Below are 22,674 nucleotides of genomic sequence, written 5' to 3'. Positions count from 1 at the left end.
GGGTGGGACCATCTCTGGGCTAGTAGTCTTGGTTCTATAAGAGAGCAGGCTGAGCAAGCCATGTGAAGCAAGCCAGTAAGGAACATCCCTCCATGCCCTCCGCATCAGCTCCTGCTTTCTGACCTGCTTGAGTTCTAGTCCTGACTTCCTTGGTGATGAACAGAAGTATGGAAGTGTAAGCCGAAGAAACACTTTCCTCCCCAACTTGTTTCTTGGTCATGTTGTTTGTGCAGGAATAGAAACCCTGACTAAGACAACCAGTAATACATAAATCAACATTTGACCTAGTTACATAAAAAATTTAGAAATGATAATGAAAATAATAATTAATGAAATAGACCTGTAATACCTTCAGTTGGGTAGTAAAGAATAATGTCTCAAGTTTAGGCCAACTGGAACTATACAATTAGTTCTAGGCTAGCCAGAACTACATAGTGTCATCTCATCTCAAGAAGGAAAATGTGGAGGAAGAGAAGAATAAAGAGGAGGAGGAGGAGAAGGAGCAGGGGGAGGAGCAGAGAAGTGGGAGGAGGAAAAAGATTTAGTATTGGTGAAATGATGGCTAAGTTAAAATTTACACAAGGTATGGCTTTATATTAGAGAAGGAAGGAGAGAAAATGATTATGCAATGCAGAAGGAACATTAGGGGAAAAGAAATTATCATGAAAATTTAAAATATATGAGATATCAGAAGGAAATAAAACAAAACATTGGACTTGGAAGAGAAAGGAAGAACTCCTAGAGAGAAAGCCAGTGGGTTATTAGGTCACTCAGGATATTAAAAATGTTGAAGAGGCTTCTGGTCTGCAATTTCAGCTGAACCCATGGCAGATTGACTGGCCTCCTGCCCCCACAAGACCCCACAGCCTATCTGTCTCCCAGAAGATCTGCCATAACAGGTGAGATCCCTGCCCTAAATACCCATGCCGGCTGGAAACCTCACAGAGCCCAGCAAACCTGGGAGCTATCCTGCTGTGCCTGAACTCCACCATCTTTCCTATCTATACCTCCACCTAAACCTATGGCAGATCAGCAGCATGCCTGCCTGCCCCAACCCCACAGCTTACCTATCTCCTAAGAGGTCACCCATAACCAGAAACACAGATACCCTGCTTGTTCCCAGACCCCAAAGACAGCCTGTCTCCCAGGAGCTGGGCCCTAACCAGGGGCACAAATACAAAGGGACACAGGAGACCTGCTCTAACAAGGCGCAGCAGAGGACACCTACCCTAACTAGAGGCAGCACTGTCTGACCTTCAGGTCACAAAGCTCTACCTGCCTGCAAGGAGGCCTGCTCCAGTGCAAGACACCCAAGCCAGTTAACACAAGAGATAACCAGATGGTAAATGGCAAGCACAATAACATAAGCAACAAAATGAAATATAATTTGGCATGAACAGAACCCAGTTCTCCTACCACATCAAGCCCTGGATACACTAACATACCCAAAGAATAAGTTTTTGACCTAAAATCTCACCTCATGGAAATGATAGAGGTCTTTAAGGAGTATATAAATAACTCCCTTAAAGAAATATAGGAAAATACAAGTAAACAGGTAGAAGCCCTTAAAAAGGAAACAAACAAATAACTTAAAGAAATAAAGAAAAATATGATCTAACAGGTTAAGGAACTGAACAAAACAGTCCAAGACATAAAAATGGAAATAGAAATAATAAGGAAATCACAAATGGAGGCAACCCTGGAGATGGAAAACTTAGGAAAGAGATCAGGAGCTACAGATGCAAGGAGTACCCACAGAATACAAGAGAATTCCAGGCATAGAAGATAGCATAGAAGATATTGGCACATTGGTCAAAGAAAAAACAATGAATAAAAATTCCCTAGCCCAAAACATGCAGAAAATTCAGGGCACTGAAAAAGCCAAACCTAAGTAATAGAAGAGTATAAAGATTCCCAGTTCAAAGGGAAGAAAATATCTTCAACAAAATCATAGAATAAAACTTCCCTAACCCAAAGAAAGAGATGGCCAATCATATATGTACAAGAAACCTGCAGAACACCAAATAGATTGAAAAAAGCAAAGAAAATCCTCATGCAATATTATAAAACAAAGAAAGAATATTAAAAGGAGTAAGGGGTAAATGACAAGCAGCATATAAAGGCAGACCTATCGAAATTACACCAGATTTCTTAAGAGAGACATTAAAAGCCAGAAAGATCTTGGACAAATATCATACAGACCCTAAGACAGCACAGATGCTAGACATAGCTACAATACCCAACACAACTCTCAATCACCAAAGATGAAGAAACCAAGATATTCCATGACAAAACTAAATTTAAACCACATTTTCTACTAATTCTGCCCTACAGAGGATACTAGAAATAAAAGTCCAACACAAGGAGGGTAACTACACCCAAGAAAACACAAGAAATTAATAATCTCATACACACACACACACACACACATACACACGCAAAACCAAATGAAGAGAATCACACATACATAATACCACCTCTAACAACAAAAATAGCAGGAACTAAGAATCAATGGTCTTTAATATCTCTTAACATTAATGGATTCAATTCCCCAATGAAAAGACACAGACTAACAGACTTTATATGCAAATAGGTTCCAACATTTTCATGCATACAAGAAAGACACTTCAGCAACAAAGACAGGACTACCTCAGAGTAAAAGGCTAGAAAAATGATTTTCAAGCAAATGGTCCCAAGAATCAAGATGGAGTCACCATTTTAATATTCAATTAAATAGACTTTCAATCAAAAGTAGTCAAAAGAAATGAAGAGGGACAATCCAGACTTATCAAAAAAAATTCAGTCAGAATGAAATCTCATTTCTGAACATCTATAACACAAAGGCAAGGTCACCCATACTTGTAAAAGAAACTTTACTAAAGTTCAAAACAAACACTGAAGCTCACACAATAATAGTGGTGGACTTCAACACCCCACTCTTTCCAATAAACAGGTCATTGAAACAGAAACAAAACAAAGACACAGTGAAATTAACAGAAGTTGTGAACCAAATGGATTTAACAGATAACTACAGGACATTTTGCTCTAAAACAAAAGAATATACCTTCTTCTCAGCGCCCCAAGGAAGCTTCTCCAATATTGATCATATAATCAAAGACAAAACAAGTTTCAATAGATACAAGAATATTGAAATGATCCCATGCATTCTGTCAGACCACCTCAGACTAAGGTAGGACTTCAATAACAACAATAACAACAGACAGTCCACATACCCATGGAAATTAAATAACTCTCTTCTCAATGATGACTTGATCAGGAAAGAAATAAAGCAAAGGATTAAGGATTTTCTAGAATTCAATAAAAATGAAGGCAGAGCATACCTGAACTTACAGGACACAATGAAAGCAGAAAAATTTATAGCACTAAGTGCCTTCATAAAGAAATTATAGAGATCCTATACCAGCAACTTAACAGCACACCTGAAGGCTCTAGAACAAAAGGAAGCAAACACACCCGAGAGGAGTAGACAGCAGGAAATAACCAAACTCAGGGCTGAAACCAATCAATTAAAAACAAACAAAATGATTAACAAAAATCAACAAAACCAAGAGCTGATTTTTTTTTTTTTAGAAAATCAACAAGATCGATAAACCCTTAGCCAAACTAACTAAAGGGCACAGAGAATCAGAAATGAAAAGGTAACCATAACAACAGAAATTGAAGAAATTCAAAAAGTTATCAGATCTTACTACAAAAACCTATGTTCAACAAAACTGGAAACTCTAGAAGAAATGGATGATTTTCTAGACATATACCACATACAAAATTTAAATCAAGATCAGGTAAATTATCTAAACAGTCTAATAATCCCTAAGGGAATATAAGTAGTCATTAAAACCTCCCAACCAAAAAAAAAAAAAAAAAAGCCTAGGGCCAGATAATGTTAGTTTAGAATTCAACCAGACTGTGAAAAAGGAGCTAATATCAATATTCCTCAAAGTATTCCACATAATAGAAACAAAAGAAACATTACCTAATTCATTCTATAAAGCCACATTACTCTGATACTTAAACCACACAAAAACCCAACATAGAAAGAAAACTTCAGAACAATTTCACTTATGAATATTGATGAAAAAAATACTCAATAAAATTCTCAAAAACCAAATCCATGAACACATCAAAACCATCACTCACCACAATCAAGTAGTCTTCATCTCAAGGACACTTTAATATACAAAAATCTATCAACATTATCCACTATGAAAACAAACTCAAAGACAAAAATCACATGATCATCTCATTAGATGCCAAAAATCCCTTTGCCAAAATACAACACCACCTCACAATAAAAGTCTTGAAGAGATTATGGCACTTACCTAACCATAAAAAAATTAGTATACAGTAAACCAACAACTAACATCAAATTAAATGGAGAGAAATTGAAGCAATCCCACTAATTCAGGAACAGGACAGGGCTTCTCTCTCTCTCTCTCTCTCTCTCTCTCTCTCTCTCTCTCTCTCTCTCTCTCTCTCTCCAATGTACTACTTGAAATTATGTACAGAGCAATTAGACAACAAAAGGAGGTCAAAGAGATACAAATTGGAAAGGAAGAAATCAAAGTATCACTATTTGTGAATAATATGATAGTATGCATAAGAGAAACTTAAAATTCCACCAGAGAACTCCTACAGCTGAAAAACAACTTCAGCAAAGTGGCAGATATAAAATTAACTCAAAAAAAATCAGTAGCCCTCCTTTATGATGAACTGGCTGAGACAGAAATTATGGAAACAACGTCCTTCACAATACCCATGAATAATACAAAATATTTTTGTTTAATTCTAACCAAGCAAGTAAAAGATCTGTATGACAAGAACTTAAAGTTCATGAAGAAAGAATTTGAAGAAGACCTAAAAAGATGTTAATATCTTCCATGCTCATGGATCAGTAGGATTAACAGAAAATATGGCCATGTTACCAAAAGCAATCTATAGAGTCAAGGCAATTCTCATCAAAATCCCAACACAATTCCTCACAGGCATGAAAAGAATAATTCTCAACTTCATATTGAAAAACAACCCAGGATAGTGAAAAGGTTTCTCAAAAATAAAAGAACTTCTAGGGGAAGCACCATCCCCGAACCCAAGCTGAACTACAGATCAATAGTGATAAAAGCTGCATGGTATTGATACAAAGACAAACAGTTCAGTCATTTGGAAAGAACTGAAGACACAGAAATAAACCTACACATCTATGAACACTTGATATTTGACAAAGAAGCCAAAACCATAGAGTCGAAAAAAAGAAAGCATCTTCAACAAATGGTGCTAATCTAAATGGAGGCCTGAAGAGTGCAAATTGATTCATATTTATCATCTTGTAAAAATCAACATTTAACCAGATACACTGAATCTAAAAGAAGAGAAAGAGAAAAAGTGTCTCAAACTCATTGGCACAGGGGGAATGGGGAGAGCAAGGATTTCCTAAACAGAACTCCAATGGCTAAGGTTCTAAGATCAAGAATAGGACAAATTAGCAACCTACAGATTAGGAAAAAATCTGCACTAACCCCACATCCAACAGAGGGTATATATATATATATATATATATATATATATATATATATATATATATTCAACTCAAGAAGTTAGACTCCAAAAATCAAGTTATCCAATTTAAAATTGAGATTTGAGATACAGAGCAAAACAGAGAATTCTCAACAGAGAAATGGTAGAGAAGCACTTAAGAAATGTTCAACAACATCCTTATCTAGAAAATGCAAATAAAACCAACCCCTTTTGTACCTTACACCAATCAAAATGGCTAAGATGAAAAGCTCAAGTAATAGCACAAGTTGGTGAGAATGTAGAGAAAGGAACACTCCCACAACTGGTGGATTGCAAATAGCTTCAACCACTCTGGAAATCAATCTTGAGGGTCCTTAGAAATTTGGAAATAGTTCTACCTGAAGACTAGCTATACCACTCCTGGGCATATACTCAAAAGATGTTCCACCCTAACACAAGGATATTAGTGCCATTATGTTCAGAGCAGCCTTGTGCATAATAACCAGAAGCTGGACACAGCCCAGATATCCCTCAACTGTAGAACGGATACAGAAAATATGGTTCATTTATACAAAGGAATACAATTCAGCTATTAAGAACAAGGACATCATGAATTCTGCAGGCAAATGGATGAAACTACAAAATATCATCCTAAGCAAGGTAAAACAGACCCAAAAGTACATGCATGGTATGCACTCACTGATAAGTGGATATTAGCCAAAAGGTACAGAATACTCACAATACAACTCACAGACCAACAATATGAAGTTTAACCAGAAGGAAGGCCCAAATGAGGATGCTTCCTACCTAGAAGTTGAAGGAAAATAATTATGGGAGGCAAAGGGAGGGAGGGGGCTTGGTGGGAAAGGGGAGGGAAGAAAGTGGGCAGGATAAGGTATAGGGCTCCTTGAGAAGCCCAGAGGGCCCAGAGAATGAATGCAATCATGCAGCCATGGGGAAACCTCTAGAAAATCAAAGACCTGGGATGTGAGAGGTTCCCAGGACTCAAAGGAGATGATCATAGCCAAAATGCCCAATGCTGGGGAGATGGAACCTGAAGAGACCACCTCTAGTAGATAGACAGAGTCTCCAGTAGAAGGATGGGCCCACCCATCTACCTTAAATTTTTTTGACCCAGAATTTGTTCCCATCTAAAAGAAATGCAAGGAAAAAATGGAGGAGAGAATGAAGGAAAGCTCATCCAGTGACCAGCCCAACTTAGGATCCATCCTATGGGCAGACACCAAACCCTGACACTATTATTGATGCCATGTTGTGCTTTCAGACAGGATCCTAACATGGCTGGTCTCTGAGCTGCTCTTCCAGCAGTTGACTAAGACAGATGCAAATATTTACAGCCAGCCATTGGACTGAGATCTGGAGCCCCTATAGATGAGTTAGGGGAAGGATTGAAGGAGGTGACGGGGATGGCATCCACATAGGAAGAACATCAGTATTAACTAACCCGGACCCCTCAGTGCTCCCAGTGATGACACTACCAGCAAAAGATTGAGCATACGTGGGCTGTTCTGTGGCCCTCAGCATATAATTAGCAAAGCATGTCCTTGTCTGGCCTCAGTAGGAAAGGATGTGCCTAATCCTGTAGAGACTTGATGCCCCAAGGATAACAGATGCTGCTGTTGGGAGTGAGGGGGCAGCACCTTCTCAGAGGCAAAGGGTAGGAAAGATGGGGTGAAGAACTCCGGGAGGGGGGAACTGAGAAGGGAGGTAGCTGGAACGTAAATAAGTAAAATAATTTAATAAGAAATGTGGGAGAAGAATTAAAGATGCTTGGCTTTGTCTTCATTTAATATCAAAGAAAATATTCAACTTATTTACTCTCTCTCTCTCTCTCTCCTATCCTCCCTCCTTCTCTCCTTCTTCCCCACCCTCACCCACCTCTGTGTGTATATTACAGCTCAGCTTAATGATCAGAAATAATGTCACCAGAATTTTGAAAGCATCACTGGCTTTGTAGTGGGAAGAAGAAAATGGGAGAGGACAACAGTGAACAGAGTGATAACTCCACTCAGAAAACCATTCGTCCAAACACAGATAATGAACAACATTACTTTATGGCTTAAAGAGGAGAGTGATGTATCAAAACGGCCAATGGAGAAATTCACAGACAACTAGGCAGACAGCTCTAGGTGAGGCATCAAACAGGAAATGTGGAGAATTCCAGGGCTAGGATTATTCAAGGATTTTAGAATAATGAACTAGACAAATGATTATAACAAGCAAACAAGTATTTAAATCATAGTACAGGGCCTACTGCAAGAATAATGAAGAAACTCAGAGGAACATCTTAAGAGTAGAAGTCACCACATAGGTAAGTTACCTGCAGCGAGAGATTGAAATCAATGGTGACAGGCAATAGATATATTCTAATCCATGCACTGTAAGGAAACGAGTCAACATCCCATGATCTAACACAAGAAAAAAGTGCTTTCAGGTATACCTGACATTCCTCGGGTGCCTACAGAAACAAAACAATCTTCCCAATTGTACCCTAAGATCATTTGTGCCCAAAAGATTGAAGGCACAGCAAACATGCACAGCTGCCTCTTTTTAAGATGACACTAAGAAATGTGATTAAAAAAAAAAGAATTTTTACTTTACAAAGACATAACACAGATTTCTCTATTTCTGAAAATTACACATTTTCTTATTAAAATTAACCGTATTATTATCTAATGTTTTCACCAATTCTAATGAATTCACATGCTTTTAATTTCTAATATAGAAAGCATTGACTTACATAATCCACAGAGATACATTGAGAATCCCAATGGCAGAGTAGAAGCAGCTTTCCTTCCAAGAAGTTTGTAAATTGACTTAAACAATCATTGAAGCTTTTTAAGGATGCTTGTCATAAGGGAGATTCAGAAGCACCAACCGACTGATGCAGCAGCTGATACGATTAATCTCTACTCCTAGTATTTATGACTAATATACAGAACAAACATTTAAAATATAAACTTGCCCCAGAGGAAAGCATAACTTGATAGTCCATCCAGGCACTGCCCAGGATTTGCAATCTTATCTGTTTGTAATATCTTAAATTTTCATATGTGTGTGACTCTCAAAACGTATACAGCTGGAATGTTTGTGGACTTCTGACATTTATGGAGATATGCCTCTGTGAAGAATATGGTGTGAAAGAAGGTAAAGAAGCCTTCTGTAGGGCACCAAGGCACAAGTTTTCAGACAGAGAGCAACACCCATCCTTCACTTTCAGGGACGTGCTAACTATAGAACAACGCTTAAAAGAAGTGACAGGTACTAATTTGAAGTTCATTCATCAGAAAAGGAAATATCATTCAAATAATGATCCTGAAAGTCACAAATTTCTCTATCAAAACAGTGTCGGCTATGCTTTGCAGCTCATACTAAAGCTCTGAGATTTCAGTGTATTCGTAGAATTTTGTTCATCTCAGGCTCATTTTTTATCCTTTGCTACAATGAAGTGTGTGACCCGTAGTAGTTGCTCAGCAAATCCAAACCCACATAAAGGGGCTAGAGCCTTGTGTTCTGTCTGTTGGCTGACACTGCCTCACAGCCAATGTCATGAATGGCATTACCCAAGATCAAACAGAAGAGTGGATTTAAATTAATCCCCTCGAATGTAGCCATTCCCCATCCTTCACCTTAGATAAAGAGCTTTCACAGGAGCGACTGTATAACACCCTGGGGATACTACGCTGTATCATCTTGCCGTTTCTAGATCCTCATGAAGTGACATATCTACTTTACATTATATGTCTTTAATACTGCTCACGTCCTTCCCAATTTGTCACCTCACAGCCTGTTCCATTAATTTATACTCTATTCCTTCATAGCCTGTAAGTCATGTACTTTTTGTGGGAGTGTCTTTCCTTTCTCACTTCATTACATTGCTCTGAAAAAACTTTATATTGATATCAAATTGTTAAATTTCCTGTGATTATAGGATACACACAAGTGCATATGTATACATTATGTGCCTATATTATACCTAGAGAAAAACAATTATTAACAACCCATATTGATAATGTCACAGGTATGTTTAATGTACTCTCAAATATATTTTATCAGTGTCTCTAGTATTTATAAAAGTCAAGGCAATGCATTATAGTAAAATTCAGGTTGTATTAGATAAGTGCTTGTGTTCCAACAAGTAGGAAAGAAAAATAATGACAGTAACATTCTTTATCTCTTATTCCAAACTCCTTTTAAAATACCCTTATGATTTGAATTAGAACCACTGAGGACAGCGGCACTCAGGTTTGCCAGGACACCTGTACCAGTCGTAAGGTGAATGTGTATGTATATGAGTGTACATGTCAAAGTGTATTTATACAGGGTGAGTGTGCAATCACGAGTTGGTTCTCTGGGCACTCATATGTGTGTTTACTAGTCCATGTTCTAGGAAAAGATTTTAATAATGCCTAGATCACAAACAATAAAGGAGAAACAATTGGTGCATTGTATCTAACTGATCTGAAAAGATGGAAGGTTGAATATGATTAAGTAAGTCAATGGGTGGAACTAATCCCGTCTCTACAGAGCAATGCTGTCATAAGAGCCATCTTAGAATTTTTAAAGGACAAAACAGACGATTCAATCTAGCTGGAACACTGTGTATCAGCTGAGAGGCTTCCAGATTCTGTGAGCATTTCACATATGCCATGTCCTTTCTCATTGCCTTCCTGACTTGCCCAGGGGCTATATTTCATTAGTGTGTCTAAAAATTACACTGACAGTTCAGCACTCTGAATAATGTTGTAAGCCTTATTTAGAAAACATTACTCATCAAGCTGCTACAGGGAAACATCCAAATATCTACCCATGAACCTCATAATTTTATGTTATGCTGGGTGCAGGTACATGATTTCATATAAATCATTTCCTTATACATCTCTATAGCAATACATAACTTTAAACTGGCAAGCCAATTTACATTACATCCTCATAAATGTATGCAATTCTACTGATCGTAAAGCTGAAAAATGTAAAACCATGTCTCTATCTAATTATTATTACATAGTAAAACACCGAAGAAAAGATAAAACATGGATTGGATATAAGAGAGAGGACAACATTCACAAATTTAAAGGGATATCACAAGGAAGAAGATGAGATATTTAGCTTGTGTCATGAGCATTTAACGAAGGGCCCGCATCCAGAAGCAGAGCTTAGGAGTACAGCAAGGTGAAACAAAATGTAGGCCATATTCAACACTAGCTAGAGGGAAGACAGCACCCTCTAGAGTTTAAGGTCACCTGTGAGAAGCTTCAGTGAGACATAGTTTTCCCCACGGCAGGGTCTGCCTTTGTCCAAAAGAGGTTTGCTATCAACTCTAACTCAGAGACAACTGGGAGAGAAAGGATCCAGGAGAAGGTGGGAAATTCTGAAGCGGATACAGACATAAGAACTTTGTACTAGTTTACATATTCCCTGGTCATCTTCTCTCTCTTTGAACTTTTGTTTTTTCTTTTAATTTCTTGTCATCATTAAACTGCAAGCATATTATCACTCATATAAATGTGGTTTTGTCTGTACACTTGTGAACATGTATTCCTTTCAAAAAACTGCTATATGTGCATACTAAGATAGATACCAAATAAAATAGTTGTTAACCTATCTCCCTAATAAAGACTGCTTAGATCCAGCCTGTTAGAGGAAAAGGAAGCAATAAATTTGCCTCTAACTTACCGCACGTTTTAATTGCACAATACTCCCAAGGGGTGTCAGGGTCAAGAGTGTAGCACCATGGCCTCGGCTTGCCATCAGGATTGCGGCAATAATTATCATCAAAGCCCTTGTCGGGATATCTGCAAACCACACCAAGAAAAGTGTCACGTAAATCTGCCTGGAAACACCACACGACCCTCAAGTCACAGAATAGTTTTCCATTTAGCTCGGATGCTAAAGTTAGAAAAAGAACAAGTTTCCATCCTTTACCATTTTAGGGCCTGCCAGTCCCTAACTGCCCAATTTAACTTACACATTCCATAGATGATACAATAGGGTCATCTTTGTTCCTAAGTTAGGTCCGTGTTATTAGACCTGTCTACCAGTTAGGATCACCAACTGCATCTCTGTTTTCACAGAGTGCAATTAAAGACAAATTCCATAAACATGACCTTGTGTAGAATGCTCATTAAAGAGCAGGTTCTTTTCTAGGGCAGGCTTAAACTTCAAACTGAATAGCTCTGCTACTAATGACAGCTCAGTGTTGGAAATGGAGCCTCGCTAGGTCATGCCCTCACCTCCACCAGAGCAGAGACAAACTCCATCACACCACTTTCTCCACATCTCACCTCCCATTAAATTAGCAGCGTCCTGAACTGGTGATTGGAATTTAATTGCTACCATATCCTTTCTGTTCTTACTTAAAAGGAGTGACATGCATTCGTGAAAAAGAATTTAAATTCTATTTACAAAACCAAAAAAAAGAAACAAACAAAACGAGGAAATATTTAAAAACCAATTTATACCAATTTCCAAAGGAAGATGGAAATAGACTACTCTATTTTCATCTTAATTTTTTATTATAAAATCAATTCCATTTTTTCTTCTTCTAATTCAAAATTTTCACATGAAATAAATGTTTCTGTTAGCAATTTAAAAATACATGAAGTTAAAGCAGACAGCAGATTGTTTGTATTATCATTTTTTTTTTGTGGGCATGAATGAGGTTAAGGTATTAGATATGGGACTTAAGTATCTGGAAGATGCAAGATGTGATTTGGTTGTATTTAGTAATATACTATCTGCTGAAAGGCTTGGCCGATCATTATAGCAATTACTTTATTAGCCACATTAGACTGGTTTTGTTTTGTTTTGTTTTGTTTTGTTTTGTTTTGTTTTGTTTTGGTCTGTTTATTGCTATGGGAAACAAGAGGAGTCTTCTGCTACTGCTTCTGATCTGCACCTCACTGTTAGTTTTGTTCAAAATCTTCTTGACTTCAGCAACTCAATTAAAAGTGAAGCTACAGTGCTCAAATATCTGCTCATAAATCCTATCACCCCAAGATTATTGTCTGCAAACCCAAAGCCTCCAGCAGTCATGGCAGAAGCCAGAATACTAAGGCTAATTCCACATTATCTGTCTGTGTCCCATAAGGAAAGCACAGAAAGAGATTTTCCATGGTGCTTTGTTACAGAATGAACAGCAGTTTGTAAAGAAAGAGATCTATGGGAGCAAGATCTGGTGAGATGTTACCTTTCTGGCAAGAACTTGTGCCGGTGTGGTGTCTGCTGGTCCCAGCGCTGACAAGTCTTGCCGGATTCTGTGTGATCCATGGGACCTCTGTAGCTTTCACCATTGCAGGTCATGCATTCAACTAATAAAATTAAAGTATGCTATGTTAATTGTTTCTGGTAGTAAAAGCAAGACCACTGTTCTGTTTAAAGGACAATAAATTATTTTAAAAATCGTACAGCCGTATATACCATTCTAATTTAAAATTGGGATCTTATACCCATAAATAGCAGTATAAAGTAATACCTATGGAATATATCATGTAATATAAATATGTTTAAGTTAGTGCCATACAAATTTAGCATAAGGACAGAATGCTACATAATTTCTGATAATTATTTAAAATACATCAAAATTGGACATATAAGATAGACAATTACAGAATGTTCCCTCATGAACTACTGTGAAAGATCTCAATGTCTATATCATGAATAGAATAGTACTTTTCTGTCAACTTGCCATGTGAACACATACAAGATCTTATGACTTCAACTGAGTATATATTATAACAGTCCATTAAGAATTGATATACTTAAGAGACCAGACAATTGGTCTGCTACAACTTAAACTTATATCCATAATTACATCTCCATTCTGTTAGTAAACGTTCATGCTGAGTAGGTGGGCAAGCTAACATTCTTACCTACCTTAGGAGAGAAGATGACCTGCTACTGAACTCCGCGCACCCACTCTTTTAAAAATGTATAAGCTGATCTAATTATGCAGGATCATACTGATGATTCTGTGGGTTAATTAATTGTTCACCTCTGGCTGGTCTCAAGTCACACTGAGAACAGAGTCACATCAACTAGCTGCAAATGAGATTTCTCAAACAGAAGGTTGATTTGTAGCACAGCAAGCATCCTGCGGAATAAATCACTGCTTGGCTCGCCTACGAATCCGGCCAACTTCCCCACACACATCATTTGTATCTCGTGAGCACTGATCATCTAACTTTCTCTGAAGTGAGGAAAGATATTAATGTTATAATTAATTAATCCACTGAATTCTTGCCTAATAAATATTGGGAATGTTTTGGTATGTGACTCGAGAATGATGTTTTCTTTTGAAATGTTTACTTTTATAATGTCACAGGACATTAACTATTCACTGTCCAGAATATATGATTTCTACATTGGATTGGTTCATCTACTTTCTTCTCATATAGGATAATTTCTGAAGTAAGACAAGGGACCAGTTCAGTTCCTTTCATGTGATACGAAGATTGCCCAGGATACAATCACGAAGCAACTGCACTGTAAATGAGGGTGTTGTGAGAGTTGAAGAAGGATGTTCAGGCTAACCATGGCTGTTTTCACACTGAAGGGCTCCATATGGGCTATGCCTCACCACAATGCAGTTTTCCATATGAATGGAATAAATGTATTTAGTGATCCCCATTTATTTAAGGGGAAGTGAGGTTTGATGTTTTCAATGAAAATGGTGCAGCATTTGTTATTGTCGTTTGCTCCTTTGTATTTAGTAAAAAAAGAAAAAAAAAGAGTAGATTACCTAAGTTTAGTTTCACATAATACATAAGCCTCCCAAATGTCCAAATTCCATTGTAATATACTACTCATAACTGGTTTCTGCAGTCTGTAATAATATGTCTGCTAATAAAATTGAATATAATTATTTTCTGGGAAGCATTTCTGTGGGAATTATTATAAAATATTTTCAGACTTAGATTTTTAATAGCATTAGGAAAAAATTACTACATAGATGAAATTAATGACCATATAACATGACTACTTTCCAGAGTGGATGTGGTAGATCAATGTGCTTCCATATTTAACGTGCATTAAAGTCACCTTTAAAGGTCAAATCCTTGTTAAGCAGGTTTGGGCTAGGTTATCAGTGATAAGGTCCCAGAAGATACTGATGCTGTTGACTCAGGGCAGCACTTTGTGATCTATTCTAAACTTCTAGGTATATGAAGTAATAGTTTTTAGGAAAGTAGATTTTCTTAGGCATTAAAATCTAGGTAAAAATTGATAAAGTACACAGGAACAATTTGAAAGAAAATAATGTTATGTTTTAGAAGGCAAGCCCATTGTTGGTGGTAAAGAAAATGAACACGTCTTCTGAGAGGCCTAAGTCCCTCTTTAAAAAAAGACAAAACAAAATTTTATCATGGGATTTTACTTATTTTCAAATGTATAAGGCTATTTGATAATTACTAACTCATTCATGATGTGGTGATCTTTTAACTTGCTGCTTCATAATTAATAAATTGAACTGAATAACAGAGACAGCCAACTCATCATATTGTCCAAGCAATGGATTTTGAGTTCTTTCTCCTAATTCTATTCACATCATATGTATATTGTTTTTATGCTTTGTAACATCCCTATTGTTCATGGGTGTATTGACAATGCTGCTTATTTTGAATTCCCTTCATTAAAATACATACAAAGCCTGGCTCATTTTAGATCAAATTTAAAGCTGTACCGTTCAACTCATGTTGCCCGGAATGCAGCCCATGGGACAGTTATCTATTCATTTCTCCTAAAGGCTTATTCTCCTGTTGTCAGAACTCTGTGCTTATCTGCAACTTTTAGTGACAGGATGACCAATAGTATCACATGTCTTTCACACTAATGAACAATATTTTCCTCTACAAAATGTATCATGACCTCAAATTATTAAGGATTTTAAGGAAATACATTCTATTAAGGATAACTAAAAATGGGAGTGTTTTAAAACACTTCTTTCTAGAATTTTTTTTTAAAACATTACCTCTGAGAATAAGTGTCAATGTATTTCATAAAAAAAGGAGGAGCGTTGAAATCACAACCCATGAAGAACTGTGAAGGTAATGCAGGAGTTGTGCTGTATAGTTTTTAAAAGCTGCTTGCCCTCAGAAATACTTTCTTGCACCAAACAAAACCAATAAATAAACTTGCCAAAGATTCTCAGTCTCAGAAAATCATGATTGTAGAGATTTCCCTGAAAGTAGGGGTATATTTTCTTCATGTGTAATTTTGAGACAAATATGAATTACAGACTTAGTCATACAAAACAGACTTATTCATAATGTTATCACAAATAAGTTTATTATTTTTAAAAGAAAAGAAAACAATGAAGGTGTTGGAGGGAACAGAATATGACATGGAGTGGAGAGTAAGAATTTACAGAGACAAACTATCTGCAGCACATGAGGTCAAGGATTTAACTTAACCAATGACAAACATATTCAGCTTCTCCATAATTAGCTAACAATGCCTTTACTTGTTAGGAGATAAATAGAAACATGATATGAAATGGATATTCATGGAGGATATAGAAAATACTTGATTAATAAACAGGTATGATCTCCTATTGTAAAACTGGACAGAGTTGCAGAAGCCTCTTCCCTTCCCCAAGTCCTTCAACACCCTAATAAATCTGAAAATAATTTAATCTGTGTTTCATGTGAATTCGTGAGATCATAGGAGTTTCCACAGAACTGAAAAACCCAGCTTATTCCACCGCCAAATAACTGAGAAAAATAAAACTGTATACGATGCCAAAATGGTCACTCTAGCAGCTTGCTGGTTTTTTTTCGGTTTTCCAGTGCAAAAGCAAATATAAAACTCTTTCACACTGAAAACAATGTGCAAGAGGTGAGAACGTGGCTCAGGTGCTGGCTTTCCAGGCACTTTGGGATCCAAGCCTTAATCTCCTCAGATATCATTTTAAATGGTACTGTATTTCAATCATGTCTCACCCTTGGTTGCAGTCACATTTCACCAAAATCACAGGGAAATGCTGAGTTCAATGAACCCTGACATATTGTCTCTTGAATCTATACAACCTGGGCTGTGACACATCAGAGCTGATTTAATCGCATTTCTTCAGAGGCAGATGCTGAATGAGTAGCACCAAAATGACTTATTTTATCTAGGTCAGTGGTTCCTCATGTTGTGGGGATCCTTGACCGTAAAATTATTAAAGTTTATAACTGTAATTTTCTACAGTTACAAATGTGATGTAAATATATGATATGCAAGATATCTTATACGTGACCCCAAAAGGTTGGGCTAGACTCCAGGGCCTCCCTGGTGGTCTATGAGGGCAGAATGAGAGGTAGGCTTGCTTAAGGTACAGGCCCATAGTTCTTTTCCCAGAAACATGACCCCAGCTGCAAGTGACATTCACATTGGTAACTGGCTCTATAATCTTACATGAATCTGCCGACCACAGATTTGTGACACAATGTGTGAGAACACTCCCATAACTAGCCATGCTTGCACTTGAATGAACAGCGTAGTCATCGTAACTGATTCACAGTTGTTAGCCTTTAATACACGTTACAGTTCTACACGTCGGGGTAGCACCCCATGTGATAGTCAGGTTCATTTACCTTCTGAACACTGAGGAATGTCACAGACTTCGTAGCGTACCTCTGGATTGCTTGTGAAACACCAGGGTCCCCCTTCTTCCCCTCGAGGATTTCGACAGTAGTTTTCCTGTAGGTCTTTACCGCGATAGCTCGAAGGCAAAAAGCTAGTTTTAAAATGATAATCATCACAGTATAAGAGCATGCAACATTAGTGTTGACCTAGTAATTATACTAGCTGCTTTTTCCCAAAAGTAGAGAAACTCTTCTATCTCATGTAGTTGTAGTTCGATTATCTAATATTCTTAAAATACTTGAATTTTATTCTAATTTACCCAGCCCTTAATTTAAGCCCTCCAAAGCATTAGCTCACTGATTACTTCTATATCCCAAGTCAAATTAATAATTTCTAGTCTCTGAATTTCCTCAATACCAAATATCCTGAAATACAATTGTGTTTTATAAAGTACTCGTTCAACAATCCAATCACAATCAACACATGCTCAGACAAGGCTGCCTAGGAAACACTGAGCCATCTCTGCAGTTGGCTCCCCAGATCTCACCCTTACACTGCTGATCCAGGGTCACATTTAATGCTTGTATACTCTGCTCCTCATGAGGACCTCTCTGTCTCGTCTCTGTCTCAGTCTCCGTGTGTGTGTGTGTGTGTGTGTGTGTGTGTGTGTGTGTGTGCGCGCGCATGCATGTGTGTGTCTTTTTCTCTCCCCTCACACACACACATAAATATTCACAACTGGGAAAAAATTATGATATAAAATGACTAAAGAACTCAGGAACAAAATAAGTCTGAAAACCACTCTCAGTTCTTTCCCATTATGAATTGTGAGACCACAGCACATAATTTAACTGCCCCCAAAGCATTAGCTCACTAGGACAACCCTGAGCTTGTAACAACTTAGACTTTGTATGGTTGTTTTGAAAAGGACTAGGGGATGATGAGTAGGTGTCACTTGACAAATGTCAACCACATTAACTATAATCAACCACAGCCTACCTATTGCTATTAGCATAACAAAGAAACAAATGGCTTGTTTTCTTCAAAAATGTTTGATGATGGCTGAGATTAAGATTTGGTGTTCTCAATTTTAGCACACAAGTGTATGTCATTGGGTGTATTGAAATCAACTTAATAAATACACCCAAAATATCTGAAAATCTAATATAACTCTGTGACACAGAAGTATCCTACAGCAAGAGAAAAGGTGAAAGAAAGTCTTTCACCTTAGGTCATGTGACTGACAGAAGCTAAGATGATAATTTTGAGAGGTGTAACAAGAATCAATTTTTAAAAGATAAGCCATTTTTCTTTTTTTCACCGTAGCATATCATTCTAGAATTTTGTGTATATATCTTGTGTTTGTATTATTGCCTAAAATATATTTTACTTCATTTTTTTGGCACTTTTCCAAATGTTATAATAAAATTGTAACAGGATACTTCTCTAGCAGAAATTAATCTGTCATTTGCTTTGCATATTTGACGATATAACTCATCAATCAAACTTATTTAAGAAAATCCTGTTGTAACTAACTATTCAGAGAAAGTAGTAGTAATAATCATTGTCTCATATGTACACAACACCTGGCTGATATGAGAATGAATTTCCCGAGACAGCTATTTATTAACATTATTTTATTTAAGACACTAGTGATTTCAGAGACTGAGGCCACATGCACTGGGCCTGAACAATTTGCACCAGGATCTCCACATATATATTTCCAATTTAGTGTTTTATGGGATTCCCAAATGTGCAAATACGTAGGTCCCTGATTTGTGTGCCTTCTGTTGGGCTCTGTTCCTTCTGTTGGTTTTCCCTGTCCAACTCCGATGTGATAATTTTTGTTTTATTTTATTATATTTTATTTTGTTACTTTTATTATTATTATCTCGTAGAAGCCTGTTTGTTTTCCAATGAGAGACAGGGTGTGGAGCTGGATGGAGGGGAGAAGAGGAGGAACTGAGAGGAGGGGGAAAGCTTAATCAGAATATAATGTGTGAGAATAAGCATCTCTTTTCAATAAAAGGAAAAAACTTTCAAATCATAAGAAGAAATTGTCCAGTAAAATAAAAATAAAATAGTGACTAAGATCATGTTTAATATATATTTATTCACTATCTAGAGTTTTAAAGGACTATTGTTCCAGAGAGTGAGGGATGGAGGTAGGATTTACATGTGAGACTTAGAGTAGAAAAAAAAAATATGTTGTGAAAAAGCAATGCCATAGTTTTTTGTTCCTCTTTTTTTTGTTGTTTTGTTTTGTTTTGTTTTGTTTTGTTTTGTTTTGTTTTAAAAAAATATATAGCTAGGAAGAATCAGAGAATAAAAACAGAAATTTAAACCAAAAATAACCAAAAGAAGAAAAATAAATAAATTCTCACTGGAGGTGAAATCAGAAAATGAAGAGAAGAGATATGATTGCTTTTTCTAATTATGAATCAATTCCCATCAAATCCCTCCTTAGGAAAAGGAGGCTAAACAGCTTCTCATCTCATTATGTGTTTTTTTTTTTTTTTTTTTTTTTTTTTTACCTTTCCCTCAAACCAGCTGCCTTTCTTTTATATGCAAGGTGCTCAGTCTGATTATCTTCAATGTCCCATGCTCAGCCAGGGTAAGAAGCCTCGCTCACTCTTCCACTTAGGTGCTCATGAGACAAATGTTTTGAGAATGTGTTACGCAAAGGGTTTGTGCAAGGCTGTGGGGCCTGCACTGAGCTGTTATTCACACAGATGCTATTTTTATCTCTGTCCTTGCTGTTAGCAAACTTTAAGAGAGATAAGTGAAAAAAATACTTAAAACTGGGTTATATCCAAATATATTCTAAACCATAAACTAGATCTTCTGGGTGTTCCCCCCTCCTTTTTTCTCTATTTTAATATAAACTGTATTCGTAGGAAACTTGATCTATTCTATCATCTGCTTCACTAATGAATGCTAGGAGGCCAGTGAAGGATATAGATGCAGGTATCAGGTCACCTGATTTTTCTGTTAAGCTTTATACTAATTTCAACATCTATCATCATCTTTCCATTAAGCCATTTATAAAATATTTCTATTTAGACAGTCAACAATAAATCACTCTGCTAGACAAAAACATGTTTCTTTTTCCATTGCCCATAAAATTAATCTTTAGTTAGCACCTAATTTAAAAGAGTTAAACTGTTATGAAGCTAGCTATGCTAATATAACTGCTAATTGATGAAAATTAAATACTGCTCTCATTAAATAAAAATGTATTTGAATAACATACAAGATACCCTCCACTGTATACTTCTAAGTTACAAGAAAATGTTCCTTTGGCAAAATACCTGATTGGATAGGAAAGCTAGTTCCCAGGGAGATTGACTTCACATTTACTAATAATCTGGTAGAGAATTTGGATTGAAATGAAACCTCTGCTAGGGAGTCCAGCACACTCTCCTGCTCTAAGGGAGGATTCATTTTGGTGGTATTCCTTTGTTTATGAAAATTTACGTCTACCTATGAAACCAGTGGGTTTACTTCAGTATGCACACCCCTAAGGGAGAACAAAACTAGCTGTATTATTTGTGTTCTAAGCTAGATATAATTCCATGTTTCAGAGGTATTATTTAAAACTGTTGTAACAAATTGGAAACATGTTGCTTCCTATTACTGAAATACTACAGAACTCACCAACTTGGATGGTCACTAGCTAGGTTCCGTGAGGTAAAGGCCAAAGGTTTCATTGCAGCATGAAAGAACTTAGCTTTTATTTATACATGAGTCAGTCGGTTAATTAATATCTGCTTGCTAAAACAAAATCGATCATTTTGCAAATATATGCTTTTCAAAAGTAGAAAGGAATGAATATCATCTTTTTCTATTACAGACAATATCACAGCATGTATATTATGGATAGAGGCACAATCTCATGACGAAAGGTTGCTACACACACTGGATGTGTGAGACTCACCAGATGTGTACTCAGTTAATGCCCCTTACCATCACTGTCATGACCCAGAGCTAAGAACATAAAACTATCCAATGTGCTATTTGTTTAAGGAATGCATGAACTAGTCCAGTTAACTGTCTACTCCATCCTTGAACATGGTAAACTAAACCTTCTAATCAAGCTTATAACCAGGTAAAGTTTTTTTTTTTTAAGTATTTGAGTTCTTACTAAAATTTAGGAAAGTAGATCTGGAGACCATGGACACATTTATTTCGCTAGTGCTTATAAAATGTTTATGATTTTCTCCATGATGTTTTAAATATCATAAGCCTATGGATATTGTCTTTTTTGATCTTCAAGTACTCTATTTTTCTAGTGTCCAAGAAAAAAGTATTTCTCAAAACTTTAGGCAACAGGTTAGAATAAAGATGAGACCACTGGTCAGCCTGGGTTAAAAGAGTTCGGACTAGTGAGTCTCAGCTTTACTGGCACTTTTGAAGGAATCAAGGAGCCCCAGATATCCTGGAGCCTTATCCCAACCCCTACTTTGGAGGTTCTCATTTCATTGGTCTGTTTGTATCTTGGGTAGTAGGACGTTCCAAGATTTGCATTGGGCCATTTTAACACGCAGCCAAAGCTGAGATCTACCAAGGTTTAAAAACACCCTTTGTGAGATCACAGGTCTGTCACTTCCCTATGAAGTCATAGTACCCTCTCAAAGGCAATCATTTCCAATAACATTTACAAGTTGAGACATTGAGATTAAAAATGTTAGACCAGATATAAATAATATTTTTTTAAATCTGCTTGTACCAATCAATCCTGAATTGATGCAAGTTTTGGCCTTGTGTAATTCAGCAGTATTGACTAAGTGGTGATGGCTCAGTGCTATCCTAGAGAACAAGTGCGTGCCTGTTCACATGCAGACAGGTAAGGTTGACTGACCCTCTTTTCTTCATGCTGTTCTTACCTGTGTTCATGGGGGATCATGGAATTCCAAGGCTGGCATTTGATGCCACTCTTAGTGATGGATACCGTCCCTTTATAGCTGCCTCCTTTACCAATGATGCAGTTTCTAATATAGTCTATTGAATAACAGAGAAAAATGTTAGAACTATGTGAAACACATGCTGTTCTTAGTGGAGAAGAAAAATAAGAATCCACTTAAGCCTGTAAGTCATTAACTCGTGTAAACGGTTTCCAATAACACTGAAAGTTTTGGCTTAAAGCTTCTCCTAGTATTTTTAACATAACACATTTCAGAATAATACAAAACAAACACATCAAATAGACATAAATTCTTATTTTGAATACATGATACAATCTAACTTTAGGTTATTCTTCATCCTTAACTTGGATTAAGCTATGGGTAAGCCATGGTGACTTGATTGAATAAATAAACCCAAGAAAATATTAAAAACAAAATGGAAGTAACTTTTAAAATCTATTTTAAACTCTGAAATAAAAAAAATAAGACTGATTTGTCTTATCTAGCTCAGTAAAATTGTGTGGGTGTGTTTTCTTTTGTTCTTTTATTCTCTGTGTGTGTCTCTCTGTCTCCCTCTCTTTTTCTCAATATATCTCTATCTCCCTGTCTCTGTCTGCCTCTATCTTCTATGTCTCTCTGTCTCTCTGTCTCT

The 22,674-nt window shown here is 36.7% G+C and overlaps 1 protein-coding gene across 2 annotated transcripts in view; it reads right to left on the bottom strand.

Annotated features, from left to right (window-relative positions):
* Hgf (hepatocyte growth factor) overlaps positions 1-22,674 on the bottom strand; it is a 68,168-nt gene that overhangs the window by 33,283 nt on the left and 12,211 nt on the right. Inside the window, exons 4-7 of one of the 2 annotated variants that reach the window (XM_021162276.2) lie at positions 22,005-22,119; positions 17,127-17,269; positions 12,743-12,863; positions 11,230-11,348 (exon numbers count right to left, since the gene is read on the bottom strand). In XM_021162276.2, coding sequence (XP_021017935.1) covers positions 11,230-11,348; positions 12,743-12,863; positions 17,127-17,269; positions 22,005-22,119 — 498 coding nt within the window. The remainder of the gene's footprint in view (positions 1-11,229; positions 11,349-12,742; positions 12,864-17,126; positions 17,270-22,004; positions 22,120-22,674) is intronic. The other variant, XM_021162278.2, reaches the window with a different exon arrangement.

This window comes from Mus caroli, chromosome 5 (assembly GCF_900094665.2).
Source record: "Mus caroli chromosome 5, CAROLI_EIJ_v1.1, whole genome shotgun sequence".
NCBI lineage: Eukaryota > Metazoa > Chordata > Mammalia > Rodentia > Muridae > Mus > Mus caroli.
This window is presented reverse-complemented; position numbering and strand designations above follow the sequence as displayed.